The 18,606-nt window shown below is 39.6% G+C and overlaps 1 protein-coding gene across 10 annotated transcripts in view; it reads right to left on the bottom strand.

Moving 5' to 3' along the window:
* Positions 1-18,130, bottom strand: part of Ahi1 (Abelson helper integration site 1) — a 182,405-nt gene extending 164,275 nt beyond the window's left edge. For 9 of the 10 annotated variants that reach the window (XR_012448066.1, XR_012448079.1, XR_012448074.1 and 6 more), the window contains exons 1-3: positions 17,993-18,130; positions 13,599-13,666; positions 12,135-12,259 (exon numbers count right to left, since the gene is read on the bottom strand). Coding sequence is in view for 5 of the 10 variants with exons in the window: in XM_074073915.1 (XP_073930016.1) it covers positions 12,135-12,259; positions 13,599-13,608 (135 nt within the window). In the remaining 5 variants the exon portion in view is untranslated. The remainder of the gene's footprint in view (positions 1-12,134; positions 12,260-13,598; positions 13,667-17,992) is intronic. The other variant, XM_074073947.1, reaches the window with a different exon arrangement.
* Between the last annotated feature and the right edge of the window lie 476 nt (positions 18,131-18,606).

The raw sequence follows: 18,606 nt of genomic DNA, 5'->3' as shown, positions 1-18,606 counted from the left end.
CCAGGACCTACCACTGCTTTTGTGGGCTATCCCCTTACCTTCAATAAACTTTACTATCACTTTCACTACATTTTCCCCATCTTTCCTTTCTCTTGGGACACAAGTGCCTAAGGAGCCTTTGAAAAAGAGCCTTCAGAGACCACCCATCAGCTAACAGTAGTACTTCACTGGATATCAGACCATACATTTTATATTGCTGGCTGCTTAATTTTGTTGGGATTCTTTTAACTCTTTGGGTGCTTTGCTCTGGGACATGTTACTTTTATGAGTATGATCCATTTGAGGCCTTTATTTATTTACCACCTGAGAAGACAAGAGCTTTAAATTTGTCTTGATAATTCCAGACTTGCAAGATTATTTTTGAAGTTGCATTTAAATTTTTTTTCCAATGAGCAAATTCAAGCTGTATTTTCTCATTATCATTTTCTATGTTATGTAATCGTGATTTTTATATTTTTCTCTCATTTCATTTTATTCTTATAACTTATTTTTAGCAGCATATCTTCTTTGTCTTTCAAATTTAGATGCAACTTCAAAAATAATTATGGTTATAGTTTAAGTGTTTACTCTCTACTCCAAACTTTTATTTGTTTCAGGTACTACTCCTGATTATCAAAGCATTCCAGACTTAATAGTGCAAAATAATAATTTACTATATTGTTTTTTATTATTTATTATGTTCATCTTATGTAATTTCTGGTGCTCTGATCCCAGGACCCATCACTTCAGTCATCACTTGCCCTTCTCCTATACTCCCCATCCATCATGCTTGTCTGGCAAAACTCCATACACTGTTTAAATTTAGACATCTTTATTTCCACTATAACCAGGCTGGAAAAACCTGAACTACTTCAAAGATTGATGTATTTATAAAAGTATGGTCTACAAACTTAACTGGGACCTCTAGAATATGGGGCAATTTTTCCATCTCATATAAACTGTTTTCCTGAATTCTTCCTTACCTTCTCAACAGTAGCTACTTCGAACTATCTGTTCTCATGTCACACATCCAATGTTGTCACTTCCTAACTCATGTTTGATAGAACAATAATGTCTCCATTTTGTGAATCAGCCAAAATGGCAGCCCTGCCCTTAAACAAATTCCCACGCTCTAAGACAACCCCACCCCTACCAGAGACTACAGCACCTGTACTAACTTCCTTACCCTCCCCCTTCTATAAAAGTCACTGCTCACCTAGGCTCGGGGCTGCGCCACCTTTTCCCCAGCCAGCCTGGCAGTTTGGGCCTGCCATTAAACTTTGCTCTATGGATGTGAGTTTTCTCGTGAGCTTTCTTTGAGAGCGGCATTTTTCCTAACATTTGATGCCAAGACCTGGGATCGGGTTGGGTTCCCGGCACTGACCTTGCTCTCCCAGCTTTCCTCTGGGATCTGAGCTGCTTTACCAGGACCCCCGATCCTAGAAAGCGCCACTCTCTCACTAGCTCACAGGGAAGTTCCTCCACCCCAGCGCACCTCCAATCACCATCCACCACCGGCTGATCTTCCCTTAAGGTCCTCTCTCCCTCAGTGAGTCCTCCTCACACGCAGAGCTGTGATCTCTCTCTCATTTCCTTGAAAACCCTCGTGCTAGGTTGCAGCTCGCTCTCGTCCCAGGAACTGGGTTCCCCACTTGGGACTGTGGACCCCCCTGATAGTGAAGACATTCCTTCTGGAGGTTGTTTTCCACATTGCTCTCTCTCTCTCCTGAGGACCTGATATTTCGGGGACGCCTGCCGTATCTCTTCTCAGGTCAGGCCTTCACCATAGGAGTTGGACCGTCCCAAATTCCTTCAGGCTCCCCATTGGGATGTCTCCTGGCCAACCTTGGGCCCCTCCACCTAATGCCTGATCTTAAGCCACGAAAGCTCATTTTTCTCTGTAATCAGGCCTGGCCCCAATATCCATTGGACAATGCCTCCAAATGGCCACTTAATGGCACTTTCAATCCCAATATTTTAAGGGATCTATGCAATCTCTGTGAGTGTGCTGGAAAATGGAAGGAACTTTCCTATGTCCAATCCTTTCCCTATCTCTTCATCAAACCCTCCCTCTGTACTTTGTTCCCCTGTGCAGATTCTATCAGCCTGTAAACCAGTTTCTAAATCAGCCGATTCCTCTCCCAAACCTCCTCCTTCCCCATGTAAGCAGACTTCTTGCACTGCTTACCATACCTATCTCCTCCTATCTTCCTGAAAAACTTTCCCTGTCATGATGTTAAGCAAGCCACTCCTTGCCAACTCTGGCATCAAGGCGGTTTCAGCTCTGGAGAACTCATGCTCCCTTCCTGAGACCAGAGAATGGAAGTTTCATTTTGCTGAAAGCCTGCCAGTACCAATCAATGGGAGTAACCTAGAGACACAGGTGATGGCTAATCCCTTAAGCGTGTGTCAAGCCTCCAGGCTCTGCCTTCCCCTCCCTTACCTAAGATGTCAGGACACCTTTTCTGCCTCCTCCATGGTCTCACCACGTGTCCTTTCTCTCTGTCTGCCTTCCCCTCCCTGGGCTTACTGGGACCCTGCCTCCCAAGAAAAACCTGTAGCATGGTACTTTATGACTTAAGCTATTCCAACTAGTTTGCCAGGCCTCTCAGTCTAAAGTAACTTTAAATCAGCTGCTTTACAAAAGCGCTTACAAAAACCTGCAGCTGCCACGCTCACGCTGCATCTCCACCCCCACACGGGGAGGAGGGAAAGCAAACAGGTGCACCTGTGCACAGGATGCCGGCTCCTGGACACAGCAAAAACGCCTGCCATAGCTAAGAAAATCCACAGAGAGGACCCAGTACATCCTGGGCCGCCAGCCACACATGGCAATGGCTGCGGCCTGCCACCACTTCCCCTAGAATAAACGCACGCAGAGTACACAGGAAGGGGGGAGGGGCGACAGGCCGCAGGATCAGCCCTAGGCAGTCAGGGTCATTTGTCCCACGTGTGTGTGGAGGGAGTGGCCTTGCACAAGTCCTGCTCCTAGCCCCATCTCACACCTCAGGGCATCAGACCCAGCCCTTGTAAGCCAATTGTTAGCTCAAGGTTATAGTTCCAGAAATAACAAAATAGACATTACTGTGGTCTCTAAACTTCTCATTTAGAATTTTCTATACCTTTGGCCTCAGCATAAATTTTTCCCTCCAAATATTAACACTAGTTGTCCCGTATGGCCCTGTTATTGGCCTGAAATGCCCTCTGAATGCCCTTCTCTAACTTTACAAATGATTTCTTTGTTAAAAAGGTAGCCTTTATTAAAGAGGCTGCCTGCTGTTAGCTAAAAGACAGGATCCTAATGTTTTGTTCTTTCTGGATGGGACCTGCATCTTCCAGTCTTCTGGCTGGTAGATGTTGGAAGCTTTGTACTGAGGTCGGCCTTAGTATGCCTTGGGTGACCAAGAGAAGTGGCCTTCACAGGGTTCCTTAAATTATAATACCATACTCCAATTAGACCTTTTCTATAAAAGGAAAAAAAGTAAACTGAGGTCCCCTATACAAATTTCTACCTTCTAAGTCACTCCAATACTCAGAACCTCTTAACGAGTGCTTCCCTCTTCAACAGGCAATGGTAGGAAGAGGACAAATCGTATGTCCCCTTCCAGTTATCAGATCTAAGGGAAATTTAAAAACATCTAAACACTGTACTGATGCCCAAATACATTCAAGTCTTTATCTCTGTGACTAGACCAGACTCTTATCTCATTAGAAAAGCAATGGGTTCGGGCCTAGGCCACTCAGGTTGGAAATGATTATATGGCTCAAGCAGTAGAGTGCCGCTTTACAAGCAGAAAGTCCTGAGTTCAAGCCCAGTACAGCCAAAGTAAAAAATAATAATAATAATATTTGGGGCTGTGGAAGTAGCTCAATGGGAGAATGTCTGCCCAGCATGTGCAAAGCCCTGGGTTCAATTCCCCAGCATTACTAAAAAAAATTAAAAAATGGTAAAGAAGGTAAGTGGCATTAATGTCACTTCAGCCATCTCATAGTGGAAAAACACAGTTTAACCTAGACCAGATCCCTCATCCTTCAAGTGAGGAAACTGAGGCCCAGAACAGTTCAGAGACTTGCTCTCCAGAGTGTCAGGTGTCAATGTAAAATAACAACTTTACTTTACAGCAACAACCTATCAGAAAGCATACCATGGTGGACTCAGAGTCACAGGAGAGAGAGGTTCTCCTCAAAGATAATTTTCTAACAGTCAGTCCCAGATATTTGTAAAAAACTCAGACTGTGGCTGAAGGGAAAAGTCATTGAAGCAAGTAATACAGCTAGCCATGTCTGTATTTATGGCTGTGTCTGTATGTCCAGGACCTTACTAACAGGAAAGAAAAAGATAAGAGACACCATGGTCTCATTGCTGCTCTCAGAGGGCCCCACCCAATTGGGGCCTGTGTCCTGAACTTGCTACCATGGTGGACAGGAGGGGCACTTCTGCACAGAATGCTTAAGGGGGGACAGCCTGGGAGGCAGCCCCTCCCTCTGCAAGGGTAACCACTGGAGGTCTAAGTGCCCCCATCACCAGATGGAAGACGAGGTGCCACCTTCCTATGGATTGATGGGTCCAAGCCTCCTGGCCACACTCCACTTCTTGGCATCAATGTTGAGGAGCCATAATGGCAGAAAAACAAGAGGCCATTTTCCTCGTAGACAGTGGAGCCCGTTTCTCTGTTTTACCTTTTTCTCCTGGTCCCCGGTCCAATGACAAAAGTTATCATTCAGAGCAAATCTGGCTAGCCCCTAGAGCGCTAGTTTACCTGGCCTCTGGCCTGCTCTTGGGGAGACCTCCTCTTCTGTCACTTTTTCCCCATAGTACCAGTGTCCCTGCTGGGACGGGATTTACTATCTCAATTAAAGGCTCAAATTCTCCTCCCCCCAAGCAGCTATCTCTGCTGCCCCCTCCCTCAGGAACAAAGAGATTCCACAGTGTGGACTGATGAGATGAGTGTAGGGTAAGCCAGGACGGCTCTCCCTATTCAAATAAAACTCAAAAATCCCTCACAGTTTCCACACCCAAAACAATATCCCCTCAAGCCTGAGGGATGATGAGGCTTTATGCCTAACATAAATTCCTAAAAACAACAAGGGCTACTAATTAGTTGCTCCAGCCCCTACAATAAATATAAAATTCTTATAAAAGTTAATTTTAAAATACAAGTTACAAAGTAAACAACTGGAAAGGATATAGATAGGTAATAAATGTATTTTTCGAGACATTAAAGGAAAAAGGAATTTTTTTTTGGATGAGAAGGGATTTTTAAAAAAGGGTTTATCCTAAAGATTGTTTCAAATAGGAGGGATAAAAACAAGCCATCAAAGGGTTTAGAATGTTATATAAAGATCTAAGTAAGTTTTAAAAGTGCATAATAAGAAACTTCAGTATGTGATAAAGTTGAAGTTGAATATAATCTAAGAGTTGCCTAAAAGATTTTTAGGGTCATGTCAAACTAAAATCAAATCCTCTATGTCTATAAAATAACAAGGTTATCTTAATATTGTTCTGCTCTGAGTAACATCTACAAAAAACCATTACAGAGAAAGATTTTATCAAAGAAATTATTTGTGTTTTCTGCTGATCTTGTCAAGCTTTTAAGTACTACTAAATCAGAATTCATTTATACATTTGCTTATGTGTCTTAAATGACCATCTTGTAACAGTGTTATGTTATACTTTACCTAAATATGGTACAAACATTTAAAAAGTTAAAAGTGTCAATTTATATAAAATAATGAGCTAAAGCTCTCTTTTATCCAAGAGTGTTACATTTAAATCCTGACAGCCCCTGCTTCCCACAGGTCACCTACCTAGGTGTGGCCTTAAAGGGACAGACTTCTCCCTGAGTCATAAATGCATCAACACAATCTTCTGTTTCCCAACCCCCATACCATAAGACAGCTTACAGCTTTCCTGGCAGTTATAGAATTTTGCAGAATTTAGATCCCTAGGCATGTAGTCCCTGAACAGACACCTTTTTTTGTTCCTCCTAATATTCTTATTTGGGTCTTAGATAATGTATGGCCACCCATTTCTCTCTGTGTAGTTGGAGGACTCTTGAAATTGTCTAGGGAACAACATTTCACAGTGGTTCTCCTGGCCAATGCCCATCCTAATGCCTATGTTTCTTGCTCTCCTATTCTTAAGCTTCCTCCCTTGTATCACACTGCATGTCTGCTCTTGCTGATCAAAAACTTAACCAGTTGTACCTCCAGGGACACCAACGTCTCCAAAACCGCCCTGAAAACTGCTGTGAAGGCCCCACCAGGACACCACAGGAGCCTGAGGATCCTGCCCCATGCAGCGCCCCCTGCCAGCAGGAAGCAGTTAAAGAGATCGATGCTTCGCCCCAATTCCTGATCCTCAGCCCCTACCCTCATCATTATTAAAGAAAAAATGGGGGAATGATAGAACAATAATGTCACGATCTTGTGAATCAGCCAAAATGCAAAATGGCAGCCCCGCCCTTAAACAAATTCCAGTGCTCTAAGACAGCCCCACCCCTACCAGAGACTACTGTGCATGCACTAACCTCCTTCCCCTCCCCCTTCTATAAAAGCCACTGCTCTCCCAGGCTCTGGGCTGCGCCATCTTTTTCCCGGCCAGCCTGGCAGTTTGGGCCTGCCATTAAACCTTGCTCTATGGACGTGAGACTTTTCTCATGAGCTTTCTTTGAGAGCGGTGTTTTTCCTAACAATGTTCATGGATAAAAACCATCATCTGGAAATCTGGACCATTTTGCTACCAAGTTTGCAAAGGTACATCCTCTCTATTTGTTCTAGAAACTTTCCTTTCCCTCTATCGCTCCATTATCTTCTTCCTGTCCCTGTTTAAACACCCTAATACAATCAATACCATCTTCTCAATACTCTTCTTCATAGCCAAACTTTCTGAAAGAGTTGTCTATACATACTGTGTTACTTAACCTTTCTATCGGGACTATCAAAAAGCCTTGCTCACTACCCTACCAATAAGTTTTTAAATATTTATTTGGTAAGCAAAAATATCATCTGAGTATTCCAATCTGAATCTGTCTTAAAAGTATTTCTACATTCTGCTAATCAATGTTACTTTCTCATGTTTTACTTTTCATGCCTTTTGTTTACTTAACTACTTAGAATCTCAATACTTACAGTATCTACTTTATGCTATACTTTATTCTTCACATGTTAACAACAGGACTAAAACTTACTCAGAGTATTATTCTGAGGACTAACAGGACAATAACCATAAAAAGTTAAAGGTCGTTCTGAGTCCAAAATATGTAAGTTTTCAGTAAGTGTTAGAATTATTAACTATAAATATCACACAGTTTTCTCAGCAAGTTGGTTGACTTGGTTACATTTGCTTTTGACAAAACAAGTATTTTATACCTCTTATTCATTCAATAAATGCTAAGTCTTCTGAGAATAGTCTACTTTGGATGCCCTCTACCCCTTTTAAGACCAAAATATCTTTTCCTATTAATATCTTTTCATATTAAACTGGCTGGATTAAACCAGCCAGTTTTTTCTATTTTATTATTTAGGCATTTGTTTACTAATTTAGATTTTTGCATTTAGCTTTTTAAGCTGTGTGAAATGCAATTCAATGGGATAAACTAAGGCTTTAATTGACCTTTTTCTTCTAAAGCTAAAGCAACCCTGTTAACATCTGTTCCTTGGGGTGGGGGCAGGGAATCTGATTCTTTTGTTTTAAGACAGGCTGGCCTTGAATATGCCATTCACCTGCCTCTACCTCCCTAGTGCTGAGGATGCAGCTGTGCACATCCTCTTCTGGTCTTCAATACTAGTTCTTGAATTACATTTATAACATTCTGAAACACCTAGAAATGCTACAATCCCTTCCTTCTTTAAGTTTTAACTTAATCTTCCTTTAATTCTTTGGCATTAATTTTGGTCCAATTTTCTACCTAAACAAGGAGTTAACTAGAGATAGGATAAAATCTAAAAGTTAACTTAAAGAGAGCTTTTGTTCATAAAGGACAAGTCATATATAACTTGCTAACAAAATGCCCAGTATTTTTCAGGATGAATCTATAGCTTTAGAGATTTCATTTTTAAGATCTTTGAGGGGTTTTTGTAGTTTCTATGTATGTGACATTTATCTGTTGTTTTTTTCTTCAATAACTTGTAATAATTATCGTTTCTAGCTGTAATAGTTGACTTTTGTATACTTACAGTTCGCCGTCAATCAAGTCACACAAGTTTCCTAAATTAGCATTTGGAGTATCAATGGTGACCATCTGGTCTCATACCCTATTTACTGCATTTACCAAAACATCAAGAATGTAAAACAGTTATGATTAAAAGAGATCGTGCCTATGGGTCCTGATTTTACAAGAAAAATCTGTAGGTTAGACGCCTACAGGTCACCCACATACTACCTTCCCTCCTCAAAGAGAACAACAGAGAACTACCAAATCTTACATAATATGTCATATGTATGTATTTGGATTTTCCTTTAGCCTTAAAAGCATTTTTTCACACGCATGAACATAAAAAATCATTATTGTCCTATTTATAATGCAAATGTACTTTTCCCTTTATTTTATATGATCATAGTGGTTTTTATTCAGTACATTTGTATTAACTTATTAATCTTGACCAATATCCAATTATTAAGCTATCCTTGAGAACTTGGAGACAGCTCTAAGTTTCTTTCTAGAATGCTCTTCATCTCTATTTTTCCACATTTGTTTTGAAACTTTATGGTCATTTTGTTCAACATGTGAATCTTGACTAAATTTTTCTTTTAAAAAAATCTCACCTCATTTTTCCTGACTTCTGATGATTTAGAAAGTATAATCATCTATTTCATATGTATTACCTGTTTTACTTATATCAATCTCTAGGACGAAATAAAAACTACAACCTAGACAACAGTTATAGTTACATGCCTTTTTCCTCCTTTGTAAGTTAGAATGCTTTACTTAATTGTTGAAAAACATCTGTTTTGCTACTCACATAGGCATATAAAGACAATCTCTGGCTTAGAATTTTCTTTATGATGGCATGAAAGAAATATGCATTCAGTAGAAACCGTAACTCAAATTTTGAATTACAATACTCTTTCAGGATGCTGGGCAGGAGCAGTGAGCTGCAGCTACCAGTCACCCCACAGTCATTAGGAGTAACAGCCAATGCTCTAGGGTGAACTGGATGGCTAAGTTGATGTTGAGTAGGTTAAGAGTGCAAAGTGCATTTTCAACTAATGATATTTTTAATTTACAGTGGGTTTACTGGAATATAAGGTCATCATAAGTCAAGGAACAACTGTGTATTTATCTCATGTAAATCTTCAGAACTTATCTTTGCTGTATATAACTGAGAATGTTCTCTATATTTAACTGATTTTAAGGCTCATCCAATAATATTTTCAGATCATAAATTTTCTACATTTAACATTGGTTCATGTCTGAAAATCATGTTACATCTTCAACTAAAACATCTTCAATAGTTACTTTTATCAGAAGGCAACACTGGTTAGTTCTCTGCAAACTCACAATTTTTCCCTAAGTACTCTACAGATATTCTCCCATTGTCTTTTGAATTGTAGTGCTTTACAGAGGAATCTAAAATGTACTTGATGTTTTTCTGTTCAGATATTTGTAAATTTTATTTTTCTCTTGAAATAAAAACAAAAATGTTTCTAGGTACAGTTCTCATCTCATAAATTTTATCTGGAATGCAAAATATCTCTTGGTAGATATTTTTTTGAACCTCAGGAAGGGCTCTTCCATTAGTACCGTCTGGGAACACTCATCTGTGGATCCAGTATCTCTGTATTTCTTCATTATTGGTTATTTCTTTCAGTTTTGCCCATTTCTTCTCATGGAAGAATATCTCAGATTTGTCTCTCACATCACTGATTCAATTTTTCCATGATGTCAGTTCTAATATAGGCCCACTGAAGGCCTAGTTTGGGCCCGAGGTGATTTTAAAGAAGCAGCTGATAAAAGGTCACGGACTTTCAAATTGCAGAAATTGTGGACTTAAATTCCTCTTATCCTATTTCTGACCAACTGATCTGGACAAACCACTTAATGTCTTTGTCTATAAAACTTCTCATGTCCAATACCAGCCTTGCATAATTGACATAATTAACACTGTAAATTTTTATCAGTGTCTGGTACACAGCCGGAACATAATAAGATAAACTTGCCATCAATACAAATTTTCTTAGTGTGGCTTTTTTCCTTTTCTTAATTTTGTTTTAACTATTTTGTTTTTAATCTTAGCCTGTTACATACTCTTTGTTCTAGAGAGGTCCTGTCTCTTCAACTTTTATTAAAAGAGGTAGAACTGAGTTGTGGCTAAGAGAGTGGATTCTGCAGTCAGATTGCAAGTGTTTAAATCCTGATTCCACCACTTAATAAGCACCTTTGGGCAAATTACTCTACCTCTGTGACCTAATTTCCTTGTCTATAGGGATAAAACCTCACGAATTCTGTTGCTTGCATTAAATGAGTAAATACATAGCGTTCAAAAGAGTATCTGAGACATAGGAAGCACTCAGGTATCCAGTAAATGAAAGCAAATATACCTCTTCTACTTCCTGGAGTTAGTCATTTCAAAAGTATTTTACTTTCCTTTAAGCACTCCAGGGATGTTTACCCCTTTTGTGCTGGAGAATCTCTTCCTATTGTTTTTCCTAAAGTACTTATTTCTGGAGACAAATAAGTCTATTCAGGGTAGGTGTCTGCCAAGAAAAGATGGGTTGTGCTTAGTTACTTACACTTGTGCGCCCTCAGCATCTGAACTGGACCTTGGGTAAGTTATAAACGTAACTTCTGCCCACTTTCTGGTTATCCACTTAATTTAAAATTCTTGCCTAAACTGTAATTTCTTCATGGCTCACAAAACCCAGTTCTCTAACAGTGAGAGAAAACACGAGGTTCTTCCTTAACCAAGCAAGTTCATAAAAACACTCCGAGTGCCACTGTTTCCAGGGTTTTTTCTGCATTTGCCCGATGTAAAGCATCCCCGCCTGAGAGGACGGCATATACCAATACACAATGCTCTATCTTCCATAAGCCACTGTTTTCTGCCATACTGCAAACTGGTACCATCAGAAGAAACACATTCTGCTTTACAGCAGCAGGAAATATCTAACCCATCAGTATTTCTAAATTGGTACACAGTAGCACAACAATATACTATAAACTCTTACATGTCTGAGGCTAGATTTTGGCCAATATTTTTTCTTATATTTGCCTCACTTGATAATATATATTGTTACATCAATGGCTGAGAGAATACTAAAATGAACAGGTTTCATGACAACATACATATAGAAAGGGGTAAAACTTGCTATAAGCAAAATATAGGAGATAACTATATCTATCTAGCTATCTAGCTATCTATCTATAATTTATTATAAAACTCCTGCCAAATAAAGACATCTATCTATCTATCTATAATTTATTATAAAACTCCTGCCAAATAAAGACTATGTACCATTTGCCAGAACATGCAAGTACTTCCTTGGTATTTATGGGTGGAGGAATGGTAAGAAAATAAAAGATTATGGTCAAAAGAGAAAAGGTACACCAGAAATAGTGAGACAGGTATGAAGAATGAACAGTGTGCTGTGGTCGCTATTACACTCTTCACAATACCCTGGGAATCAGGTTATAGTTAGTTGCTGATTTGTTTAGTTTTCTTTAATTCTCTGTTTTTAATCCCTTAAAGTGTGCTGCCAAAAACTGCTCATTTAAAAGGGTGCCTCAAGCATAAAAGGATAATTACTGCTTTAAGATCACTGATTTCTCTTAGTTCTGATGTGTATAACAACACAGAAATAACAAATAAAAGCCATTGAATCTCTAAAGATACTACTTTCTAAGTTCTTAACAATTCTGAGTCAAAAACCTTTATTTTCCTCAAGAACATAGAAAAATAACATGGCTAGTTTTGTTTCTTCTTTATCTCAGGTCACCCTCACCAATGTGTCTATGTTCCTGTAGGACAGCAGCACTCAAGACTGAATTAAATATTCCAGGAGTGATATGGTTCTAATGTAAACTTGATTTTACCATGTGTTATGGATCATAACTTACTGTTTTTAAGTTCTAAAACTCCTTAGTATTTTAGTATGAAAGCCATAATTTTATGTAGATATTTAAGTCACCATTACCAAATGACCAATTACTCACTGAGATGTTTTCTCTAGATTTGGCAAGTTTTTTCTTTAGTTTTTTTCTTTCACGTATTAGATCATTGTGGGCCTTAAATAATTCTTCAAAGCGAACTTTGGTTTTTACTTTGGCTTCACTCTCAACTACAAAAGATAAAACTCATGTCATTTTCTAAACAACTCTATTATAACACAAACCTACATTAGTATTGTGTTAAGAAATACAGTGTTATAAATATCTGCATGAGTTCTCTAGCTATATTAGAACAATTGAGCAGTCCCTCCTTCCTAAAATATTTTTTCTGTTAGTTTTGTTAACACCAATCTCACTTGTATTCCTCTTACCTTTTTGGTCACTCCCTCTAAAAGTCTACTTTGCTAAGTTAATGTTTTATTACTGATACACAGTAGCATCTATCACTGTTAGTCACAGCCTTAGAAAAGTTTCTTAACATCTCTAAACTTCATTTTCCTTAAATGTAAAAATTACAATAACCTCCATCAAAGATCACTTTGCATGAAAAATGACTAATAGACTGTAGTCAGTCTTCAACAAATATAAAAAGCTATTTTTTCCCTTAAAACACAAATCAGATGTTATTCCCCTGGTTGAGATCCTGTGGATTTCCCATTTCACTTAGGATAAAACAAATCAAGACAAATGTCTCCTTAGATCCCTACATCTTAGCCATCCTTCCATACTTGTACCTCCTCTGTGAGAACAAGTTCCTTCTCATGTGAATGAAGCTGTTTACCTACTGCAAGTTCTCTTCAACTCCTCACCTGACTAGTGTTAGGCTACCTATTGAAGCGTTGTCTCTAAAGCAGACCATTTTCTAACAATCTCATCTAAACTTTCCTGTTTCTCACTTAGTAGGCTATTCTTTTCCTTCACAGCACTTAACCCAACTGGAAAATATGTCATTATTTATCTATGTAACTAAATCTATTGTCTATCTCTCCCACTATACTAGGTACTTTACATCTATATCTCTAGCTGCTAGCCTGAGGTCTGGCACAGAGTAGATAATAAATGTTTTAAATAAACAGGTAATGAATGAATGCATGGATGAATGAATGAATGATCCAGAGTAGCTGTAGGAAAGCTATGGCCTCTAGGTCAGTCATGTGTTTTTGTCAGTCAAGTTTTGTTGAAACCAGATGCACTCATTCAGTTAAGAATTGTTATGGCTGTTTTCATACTTCAGTGGAGAGCTGAGGAGCTGCAGCAGAAACTAAATCTAAAATATTTACTACTGCCTCTAAATGCAGATTTGTCTAATGACATCTACTTTATTTAATAATCTGTTGAGGAACCCCTTAAAATGAACCAGACTTAAATGTACAAAGAATTTTTTTTTTTTTTTTGGTGGTACTAGACTTTGAACTTAGAGCTTCATGCTTCCTAGGCAGGCACTCTACCACTTGGGCCACTGCACCAGCTAAAATATGAATTTTATACATAAGTTTCATAAGGTCTTACCAGTAGGCATATCTCAGCTTTCTGGCGAGCACTGAAAAACACTGCAAAGCACTGATTCAGTCAGTATCCTATTAAAACAAAGAGGATTTATTTATAACATGGACCTTCCAAATAAAAATGATAAAACATTCTTCATGCAAGATGATTCCATGGCTTCATCAGGTCTATATCCGTAAAGCTACATCCTCTTATTCCAAATTTATGCACATGACTTGAGTACATCCATCAGGTTAGGTCCTGAAACTAGGTTCAGCAAACTGGATCATATTTGAATATTCATATATTTGACATAAAAAACTAAGAAAGGAAGTAACTTGGTACGTTAATACACTTTTAAAAGTGTCTTAATAAGTTAAAAAACATTTTAACATGCTTTTAAGAAACCACCTCTACCTCAGGATAAACTTTCCCAAGAGCATACACCACCACATTAATAAAACACACTGTGGGTAGCCCACTCAGACAACAAATTTAAAATCTGTGTACATGGCACTAAAAATTCTGCTACAATAGAGGTTAGCACAGGCATATGTACCATCTTTCTCTTATAAATACCTTGATGTGTATTGTCAGAACTATTTAAAATCCTGAATAGACCCAGTAAGTATATTCCTGAATTGTCTTTTTTTTTTTGGTGGTACTGGAGTTTGAACTCAGGGCCTATACCTTGACCCACTCCACCAGCCCTTTTTTGTGATGGATTTTTCAAGACAGGATCTCCTAAACTATTTGCCTGGGCCAGCTTCAAACCAGTATCCTCCTGATCTCTGCCTCCTGAGTAGCTAGGATTATAAGCATGACCACCAGCAAAATACGGAGGTATACATGTGAAATGAATATACTAATTACTACATCAGACACAATATTCAGACATTTTCAAGAATAAAACTGAAGCCTGTAAAAAAAAAAAAAAGAAAAAGAAAAAGAAAAAAACATATTAACATATTGGGCTGGCTCAGGCATCACTGGTTAACGCTCCAATTCTCTTGGGATTCAGGTTTACATTCCTCCAATAGTAAAATCTGAGAAGAAATGCTAAAAAAGAGTATGATTACACAAACAGACCTACCTACTCAAGTACATAACAACCATCTGGCACACAAAGTAGATATCACAAAGTCCATGCATAAAAACTCCTGTAATTTTATGAAAGAGCCTGTATTTGTTTTTTCTAGTAGATATAGACAGAATAAGGCTAGTCATTCACTTTCCGATTCATACCATTTAGAAAAGAGAAAGGCTGCAAAGGCAAGTGCAATAGCAGCATCAGTAACTGAAACCTGGCATCACATGTATAGAAAAATTATAAAGCAAATAAGAACTTAATATTCATACTACTCTATGGTCACTCAATATACAGGAAAACAGCTAGCTATATTATGGCTAGAATATCAAATACTTACTTAGATTGGGCAGGATGTCTCTTGAGCAAAAATCTTACCTGACATTTTAGAAAGATTGAAAAACTAATTAAGAGGAAGGATGAAGAATTAAGGGTGACTTTCATGTTTCTAGAACTAGAATAAGTAGTATTAACTATTACTGGAGTAGTTTAAAACCCAAGTCCTAAACTACTCTCCCAAAGCTACCTCTGTGACATTTTGGCTTCCTCATCTGTAAAATTAGCCTGATAGTGCCTAGTCAAAGGGTTGTTTTGTTATAAGGGTTAAACCATTCAGAACAGCACCAATAAATATTAGCTACAGTTATAATAGGTACTTCTTATAGGGGCAGTGAGCTTTGTGTAGGGCACGATGGCTGGGTATCTGAGGGGAACTGAGGAATAACGACCATCAGCCTCATCATTAGACCTCTGGATTCAAACCCCAGTTCCACCTGCCAGAAGATTAATCTACATGAACCAAAATTTCCTAATTTTTCAAAAATGAATAATAATAGTAAATTGTTCAGTTTTATAAACATTAAATGAGAATATGCCAAGTATTTTACTTGGCACAATATTTAGCACATGGCAAGCCTTCAAAAATATGTGTGTGCATATATATATATATATGTACACAGTAATAACAGTCATCATACATTGTTATTACAACATAATCTAATAATCACATTATGTTTAGTAGGCAATAGAACATATTAATCTAGCAGAGAAAGCTGTGCTAGAAATTTGGGAATCAATTATATCCATACTGGTTGCAAGAAAATGAAATGTCAAAGGCAGAACTCTGGGAGCCCACAAAATAAACCTGGCATCCATAGGCTTAAGAAGCATATGGAGTTGAGAACTGTAGGTAGGGCAGGTAGACAATTCTTTCTAGAATTCTCTTCTAGGGTCAGGACAGTGACATAAGGCAGAGACTCTGAGGGACAAAAAGACTGTGAAAGGATTAAGATTGTTTCCAGGGTTTTGTGGATGTAGCTCTGTGGTAGAGTGCCTGCTTAGCAGATATAAGGCCCTGAGTTTGATCCCAAGTACCACACACACATAAAAAAAAAGACTATGCCTCCATCACTTACCCCTTTTACTATGTAAGTCATTCTCTACATTGCAACTAGAGTGATTTTGTAAAACATAAATGTACTGGTGTCATTTGTTTGTTCAGAACACTTCACTAGCTCCTAATCACTTGCTAGGAAAAGTATTACGTTCCTACTATTGGAGTCCATGGCCATTTATGAAATGACCCCTTCCTTTCTTTAAACTTCCTTCACCAGACACACTTTACACACCTCCTGTGCTCCAGCCAAATGAAATGCCCAGGTTCTCTCAAATGTGCCACATTAATCTTGCCTTTGTACCATTACATTCCCTCTTCTGAGAAATGCTCTTCCACTGACATAAAGACAAATGACACTTTCCTTTGCTTCACCTTACAGGGGGCATTTAAGTTCTTCACTTGCTCCCAGGGTTCTTTAATCTTCATTAATCTGCTTACCTCAACACTTAATTTTCACCCTGCTAAAAAATGTTGTGATCTCCACCACAATGCTAGCTTTTGGAGGACCAAGCCTGTGCTCTCTTTATCTACATATCTCAATTTTTTTTAAATGGTGACAGCAACAATTATTCTAGTCAAACAGGCTGGGGCTTGAGCTCTTGCTCTGTCATTTATTGATAATTGGCTCTGACCAATGTACTTAATTTCGCTATGCCTTCCTTTTTTTCTTGCCTAGAAAATTAAAATGGTACCTACTCTATTGTGACAAGAAAAGAAAAATATCAAGTCGAATAATCTCACATTGCAGATGCTCAATAAAATTACTTTGTGTCCACTTAATAAGTAAATAATTACAAAATAAATGAAATTCAAGGTTAAGTAAACCTATGCATTTGTATTATTTACTATTTAATAATTTGATGCACAACAAAATAAGCACTAATGCCATTTAATGATAACACAGGAAATACATTGCAGAAATAATTATCTCTAAATGTTAATGTGTATTACAGCAAACACATTGCAGAACAGTAATATTTGATTGATAATACCTGCAAAAATTATGATCAGACTTAATAAACTATCCCTGAATTTTATATATACTATTATTTTAAAAGCTCTTCCTCCAAATTCTTTTCAGGTGCTTCTAGAAGATACTACGCAGGAAAATTAACTGGATTACGTTTCATTTTATTTCTCCCTGACCACCTGATTATAACGCAATATATGACTGAAAGGGCAGAAAAAAAGCAGAGAGGTTTGGATAATTGCTTAACAGAATTTTATAGCAATGGGGAAAAAAAAGACCTTGTTAACATAATTCAATTAGTAAGTCAACAATAAGTCTTCGTAAATAAACAAGATTCTAAGCATGGCTTACAATACGCTTTCAGCGTTTGAATTTCTTTCATTCCTTTAAAAAATTTCCCGGTGTCCTGATAACAAGCTGTAACAGCAATGGGTGATGCAACAGGTGAAAAACCTGTTAGCACCCCCTTCTGTAAACCAGGGAAAGTCATTTTCCAGTGATGCTCAAGTGCTGCGCAACCATTTGGTGGGGATTCCTAAATAGCCTACGACTTCTTTTCCACGTTTGCGCATACTGAAACGATCCTCGTAATACAATTTTGACTCTTAGAAACGCCATGCGTCAATCGCCTCTTCTCAGACGTAACGAAGAAGGCATTTCATAGGTCCAAGCTCCAGGCTGAATCTCTAAAAGGAAATGAATGCCCTTAAGCACCCATCTGTTGGAAAAGCACGACCGGGGACAGGAAAGGCAAAGGCTCAGCTCCCGGTGTCACAGGAAACACGCAACGCACGCGGAGCTCCTCCGGGAGCGCATCCCTTGCTCCGCGCTCTGCCTGCGTGGCGCAGTGCGGCCCCGCGCTCCCGGCCTCCAGGAGTCCGGAGACCATCGCCCTTCGAGCGGGCCCGGGCAGGCCAAGCGCCCGGACTCGGGCTCCCGCGACCGCGCACCCGCGGGGTACTCACGGAGAGGAGCGCGCACCACGCGGACCGTCCCGCCCGAGCCCGCAGCCGGAGGGAGGCGGCCGCCCAGGTAGCCCAACCGCCAGCTCCCGGCGCTCTGTGAGCGGGCCCCGTGCCGCAGTGCGGGCGGCGCACCGCCCGCTGACGTCAGGCCGACCTCCGCCGCTGTTCCCTTGACAACCGGCGCGGCCCACACTCCCGGCCGGACCGCGGCCGCGCCCCCGCGCGGGCCCCAGAGGTGCTGCAGTGCGGCAGCCCCAGCGGGCACGCGCCTCTGGGCCGCGCACGCGCGCGCGCCAGAACGTCCGCTAGCTGCTTGAGCCCGTTTCTGCCTTCAGCCCCGAAAGAGCTCTGCGCCTCAGAATTGTGACAAGAGCGGGGATAAACACAGGTGGCATAGCCAGACGGGGAGGCTGTCGTGGAACCCGCCCAGGGTAAGGAACTTGAATGAATGGGGCACCCAAGCAAAGAAGCAGACTTGTCACCCCCCACGCGTTCGCGCCCACAAAATGAAACCCGCTTGTAAACGTGGAGCAAGAAGAGTTGTGCTACAGACAAAAATCACAAGGAAAAAAATGAGCCACAGTTCGTCTAGCGCCGAGTTATCTCACTATGTG

The sequence above is a fragment of the Castor canadensis genome, chromosome 1, assembly GCF_047511655.1.
Source record: "Castor canadensis chromosome 1, mCasCan1.hap1v2, whole genome shotgun sequence".
Taxonomy (NCBI): Eukaryota; Metazoa; Chordata; class Mammalia; order Rodentia; family Castoridae; genus Castor; species Castor canadensis.
This window is presented reverse-complemented; position numbering and strand designations above follow the sequence as displayed.